Source organism: Otolemur garnettii, unplaced genomic scaffold (assembly GCF_000181295.1).
Source record: "Otolemur garnettii isolate 467f Iridium unplaced genomic scaffold, OtoGar3 scaffold00189, whole genome shotgun sequence".
Classification (NCBI taxonomy): Eukaryota; Metazoa; Chordata; class Mammalia; order Primates; family Galagidae; genus Otolemur; species Otolemur garnettii.
Window position 1 is genome coordinate 1,680,705 of NW_003852584.1, and position 6,375 is coordinate 1,687,079.

General features: G+C 42.6%; 1 protein-coding gene across 1 annotated transcript in view; it reads left to right on the forward strand.

The window, feature by feature from the left end:
* ZC3H7A (zinc finger CCCH-type containing 7A) overlaps positions 1–6,375 on the forward strand; it is a 34,203-nt gene extending 27,828 nt beyond the window's left edge. Inside the window, 3 exon segments of the mRNA XM_003800897.3 lie at positions 743–876; positions 4,351–4,514; positions 5,453–6,375. Coding sequence (XP_003800945.1) covers positions 743–876; positions 4,351–4,514; positions 5,453–5,642 — 488 coding nt within the window. The 3' untranslated portion in view covers positions 5,643–6,375.

A 6,375-nucleotide genomic window follows, 5' to 3' on the forward strand; every position in this document is an offset into this window, starting at 1 on the left:
GCACTCTACCCAGGGGGACAGCTTGAGGCTCTGTCTCAAAAAAAAAAAAAAAAAAAGATATTCTACAATGCACAGGACAGCCCCCAATAGCAAAGAATTATTCAGTTAGAATGTCAGCTGTGTTGGGGTTGAGAAACTCTGGCTTCAGCACCTGACAGTAATGCAGAATACACCTGTTCTTAACCATAGGAAGCAACTGGCAGCCACTGCCCAGGACCTGGTCACAGTTGTGTTGTCAGTTGTGCCCCCAGCATATCAGTCCTCTGGGACTATGGCTTGACTGATGGACTCCCATCAGGTCAGAATCTTGGTCCAGTAGTAGTATGTTCTCATCTTTTGTCAGTGGCAGTGAGGAGCATATCAGCTCCAAACCCCCCAGCCACGTAAGTAGCCTTGTGCGGTTCTGACTCTGACTTTGGGCGTGGAACGCAGGGTGCAATGCAGCAGTGATGAGGCTTTTTTGGCAATATCCTTATGTTTTAAACACCCCCAAAGTGTCTTGCAGATGCAGGGAGGAGATAATCTTGAAAACTAATGTTTGTGGTCTAACAGTCCTGAAATTGGTTCTTAAAAGCATGAATTTATCTGCTGCTTGGACTAGATATCTCTCTGTGTCTAATATAATCAGTCTCCTTTAGCCTTTTGAAAACATACACTGACTGATACAAAAAATGTGCATGATGTTGTATGTATTTAAATGGCATTTAGTTGCTATTATTGAAAGTAATTTGTTTTTCTTTAGTACAAGATACGGAGCAATTTTATGAACTCTGGCTAAAGAGTCAAAAAAATGAAAAAAGTGATGATGCAGCCAGTCAATCAAACAAGGAAAATGGAAAACAAATTCACATGCCAACAGATTATGCTGAAGTTACTGTAAGTACCGTTGGTCACTTTCTCTCACCTTTCTGAGCTAGTGAGGGAGCTGCTTTTCCTTCCCTCCTGCTCCAGAACCCAGCTCCATCACTCACTGCTGCCTGTATCTTCATCTTCTCTCCCCTAGTTTCCTGTCATTTGCTTAAGTCTCTTCATGCTAAAAAATCCTTCCTTGATCCTTTTTTGTAGCCAAAGAATTCTTAGTCCAAGTCCTGGTTTCTCTCTTTACCGGCTTTGGGACCCTGAGCAGATTATTCACACCTTGGACTGGGGTTATTGCAATGGAGAAGTAAAGTATATATAATGAGTTGATGACACTTAACCCTCGTGGGAGGCCACAAGAGATGCTCAGGAAACGTGAGCTGTCCACTTTCCTGGTGTTTAGTACCTGCTGTCTGGCCTTTCCCTCTGTGGTTCTGGAATACATTAAATGTCAACAGTCAATTAACTGTTTTTGTTTTTTGTTTTTGTTTTGTTTTGAGACAGAGTCTCACTTTGTCACCCTCAATACAGTGCCATGGTGTCATAGCTCACAGCAACCTCAGACACTGGGGCTCAAGCGATTCTCTTGCCTCAGCCTCTTGCCTGGAACTTCTGGTACCAGCCACAATGCCCAGCAATTTTTTAGAGACGGGGTCTCACTCTTACTCAGGCTGGTCCCAAACCCTTGAGCTCAGGCAATCCACCTGCCTCGGCCTACTAGAGTGCTAGGATTATAGGTATTAAGCCATAGTCCCAGGCCAGGGGAAAAATTCTTAGTAACTTTTATCCTACTCATTCTTTCAAAAAACAATAAGCTCCTAAAATCCATGAGCTCAGGCAATCTATTATCTACCTCAGCCTCCCAGAGTGCTAGGATAACAGGCATGAACCACTGCACCCAGCCCTATTTTTTTTTTTCTTTTGGAGACAGGAGTCTTAGGTAGAGACTTAGCTATGGTGTCAAGGTTCACAGCAACTTCCAACTCCTTGGCTCAAGGAATTCTCTTGCCTCAGCCTCCGAAGTAGCTGAGACTATAGGTGCCTGCTGTAATGCCCAGCTATTTTCAGAGATGGAGGTCTCGCATTTGCTCAGGCTTGTCTTAAACTCCTGAGCTCAAGCAGTCCACTCACCTCGTCCTCCAGAGTGCTAGGATTACAAGCGTGAGCCACCATGCCAGGCCCTGTTTTAGTTTTCTTTCAAAATTTTCAAAAAAGTAAGGTTGGCGCCTGTAGCTCAAGCAGCTAAGGCAGCAGACACATATACTAGAGCTGGCGGGTTTGAATCCAGCCTGGGCCTGCCAAACAACAGTAACAACAACCACCAAAAAATAGCCGAGCATTGCAGTGGGTGCCTATAGTCCCAGTTACTTGGGAGGCTGAGGCAAGAGAAACACTTAAGCCCAGGAGTTGGAGGTTGCTGTAAGCTGTGATGTTACAGCACTCTACCCAGGGCAACAGCTTGAGGCTCTGTCTCAAAAAAAAAAAAAAATTTTTTTTTCCTCGAAAAAGTAAAGAGAGTAACATGAATATCCTGAGCTTACCTACCTACCTTTCCATGTTAAACTGATATTAAGAATTTACTGTATTTGCTTCTATAAAATAAACTGTTACAGATAAAGTTGGAAGCCCATTTGTTCCCCTTCCCAGAGGGACCAGAACCAGTGTGTGTTTTTCCAGGCCATGTTTACCTATTGTTACAAATATGTATTTATTTTGAAACAATCTGTAGTTCTGCCTGGTTTGCTTTTCAAGATTTACATCAAGTGAATGTGTTATTCTGCTACTTGTTTCTTGTTCTGTTTTTGGCAACTATCCATGTTGGTTCAGTTGGATCTGGATCCATCGCCCATTGAAGGGCCCATGCATAACCTAGTCTCACCTGTGTCTCTCTGCCTGTGAATGCCCCTTTGTCAAGGCTCAGCTCTGATTCCATTGGTACATTTACTTAAGTGTTTGTTTGGTGTTCCCAGGGCAGGGTCACTCTTAACATATTGGATCATGAGATTTATCTGGGGTGTTTAATGATAAAGATTCTTTGTTTGTATCAGACGAAATGCGTCAGAAACTTTTTTTTTTTAAGAGACAGGATCTCATTCTCTTGCCCAGGCTGGAGTGTGCAGTGGCATAGTCATTGCTCACTGCAGCCTCAAACTTGGGCTCAAGTGATCCTCCTACCTCAGCCTCCTAAGTGGCTGGGACTACTAGCACCTTCTACCATGTCTGGCTAATTTTTTCTTTTTTCCTGAGAGAGTCTCACTATGTAACCCTCCGTAGAGTCACGGCATCATAGCTCACTGCAGCCTCAAACTCTTGGGCTTAAGTGATTCTCTTGTCTCAGCTTCCCAAGTAGCTGGGACTATAGGTGCCCACCACAACGACTGGCTATTTTCTTGTTGCAGTTGTTGTTGTTTAGCTGGCCCTGGCCAGGCTCAAACCTGCCAGCCTCGGTGTGTGTGGCTGGCACTGTCATCACTGTGCTACAGGCACCGAGCCCATGTCTGCCTAATCTTCCCCTTTCCCTTTCCTTTCCTTTCATGAGGTCTTGCTGTATTTCCCAGGCTGGTCTCAAACTCCTGGCCTGAAGTAATCCTCCCACCTGGGCCTCCCAAAGTGCTGGAAAGAATCCATTTTTATTTTTATTTTTATTTTTTTATTTTTTATTTTTTTAGACGGAGCTTCAAGCTATCCCCCTGGGTAGAGTGCCATGGCCTCACAGCTCACAGCAACCTCCAACTCCTGGGTTCAAGCAAGTCTCGTGCCTCAGCCTCCCAAGGAGCTGGGACTACAGGCGCCCACCACAACGCCCAGCCATTTTTTGGTTGCTTATTGTTGTTTTGGTTGTTTTTGTTGTTTGGTGGGCCTGGGATGGGGATTCGAACCCGCCATCTTAGGTGTATGTGGCTGGCGCCTTAGCCGCTTGAGCCACAGACGCCGAGCCAGGAATCCATTTTTATTAAGTGGTACAGACAGTTGTTGTCTAGGACATTTGGGAAATACTATCTAAACGCACAAAGTATCTATCGTGGCACTTAAATTCCACTCTAAGAGTTCCTTTTGTGTAGGTCTCTGCCCTGTAGGGACAGCATTTTTCCTTCCCTGTTGCCTGCCACAAGCCTGACCTATAGTAGGGATAAGTTCATGCACATTCGAATGGTGCTACAGCTAATCCCTTTGGAGTTGGGGCACCCTGGTCCTTCATATCCTTTCTGCTTTTCCTTAGGAGGTTAATTATTCCCAGAATCCTTGCTGGAACCTGCCTCTTGTCCTCCCAATAAACAAACGTGTTTGCATACCAGATACTTCGTGGACACTTGCAGAGTGTGTCTCCCCTCTTCTCTGCTTCTGGCCTGCTGCCTTGCTTTCCCATGTGACCATCCTTTTCCTGCTCCTTGCCCTGCTCCCCACCCCAACCCCTGCCGGCCTGGGCTCCTTGAGAATAGTCTGGGTATCATCCCACATGACTGACGGGATGCGTGTCCTTCTGCACGTTAGGTGGACTTTCACTGCTGGATGTGCGGGAAGAACTGCAACAGTGAGAAGCAGTGGCAGGGCCACATCTCCTCAGAAAAGCACAAAGAGAAGGTTTTCCACACTGAGGACGACCAGTACTGCTGGCAGCACCGCTTCCCTACCGGGTGTTTTAGCATTTGTGATAGGTATGTAGGTTTTTTAAAATGCTCCACATGTAGATTGCCAATGTCAACTTTCCTGAACATGATGATGTCAGTAGACAGAGACTATCTGGATGGTGAAGTTCTAAAGCTGCTGTGCCCTGGCAGACCCTGAAAGGATACTTGGACTTTGTTTCACAGTAAAACTGCTCATTGGACATTTCTTCACTCTTCTGTGGTTATGTGAAAAGATTTAGTAGTCTGCCAAGATAGTGAGAAATGTCTTAAGATAATTAAATAGAGAAGTATTTTCATTCAGATTTGCCCAATGGTCTCTGAGTTCACAGCTGGCTCTTGGCTGCAGCCTTGGCTCAGAGTAGATACCCACCAGCTATAAAGTGTCTTTTATGTTTTAAGAGTAAATCTAGAACTTAGGTCAAAGGAAAATTTTAATATAATAGGATCACTCCTTTGTTTAAGTTTTCTTAGAAAGCTTTTCAATGAAAAACCTAGATAATTTTGAATTGCTCATTTTGTTAAATTCGTGCTTATATTTAATTGCCAAGTTTAGATCCAGGTGATCCTTAAAACTGTTAAAAGGTTTTTTTTTTTTTAATTTCAGGTTAATTATGAGGTTGCATATGATTAGGTTACATTATATTTGTAAGGCAAAGTCTGAGTTTATAGTTTGAAGACATTTTTCTACTTAAAGCCACCTCTGAGTTTTTTCTGCGTCAGGAATGACTGTACTCTTTTTGTCTCCTGTTAGTACTTTTCATTGAATACATTTAAGTGGTTTAAAGTACTAATTTCTCTATTGTGGACACCACAGCTATAAAACATTTTTCTAGACATGAAATGCCTAACTGAAAATTGTATGCAATTCATAAAGCTAGTAAAGAATGCATTTTCTAAATCATGGCATGATTTTTTTTTTTCTATAAACAACCTGTGAACACTCACCAGCTGGCTTGTCCTAACAGGTATATGAATGGTACCTGCACAGAAGGAAACAGCTGCAAATTCGCACATGGAAACGCTGAACTTCATGAATGGGAAGAAAGAAGAGATGCCCTAAAGATGAAGCTCAACAAAGCCCGAAAAGATCACTTAATCGCCCCAAATGATAATGACTTTGGAAAATATAGTTTTTTGTTTAAAGATTTAAACTAATATGCTGGCTTTTATGTATGTTACCTAATCAAAGCATTGACCAGAGAAATTGAAAGTGTTCCGAGGCACGTAGCAGAGGAGCTGCAGACTTCTGCTTGTATTGGCGTACATTGTTCTTCCTGAGCAGCAACCCACAGTAGGTAGGAAAATGGGCTGTTTCACAGGGCTGGCCGTGCGCTCACGGAACCATTGGCAATCGAATGGCGAAGTGACTGCTACCCGGTTGCCATCTGTTGAACAGACTTTTGGGTGAAGTGTGTTGGAAAGAGGATAAGGTTATATCTAGGACAGCTCTCTTGAGTGGATCCTTCATATAAGAATCATGATGGTAAGAGAATATAAACACTTGCACTGGGATCAGAGTACATGGTGGATGAAATTCTTTACATGTTTTAGTGGAATGAATTTGTTTAATATAATAAAGTTTGCCACTTATCTGTATGTAGGTTGCTAAAAAGGATTTTCTTAACCCAGATTTTAAGCCAAATAACCATTTGACACTAGTATATGTTAAATGGGATATTTTTCTGTATTTGTATGTTTCACTATAATAAGGGAACTGAGAATAATGTGTATTGAGAATATTTTGAAAAATAATCAATTGACTCAAATTTTATTTCTTGGTCTTTTGCTGTTTAAATGATGATTTTGAAAGATTAAACTTGTATTGTCAGTATCGTGTAGTGTATGGACCAATATTGCCTGTAATAAAGAGTTTATATATAGATGTCTT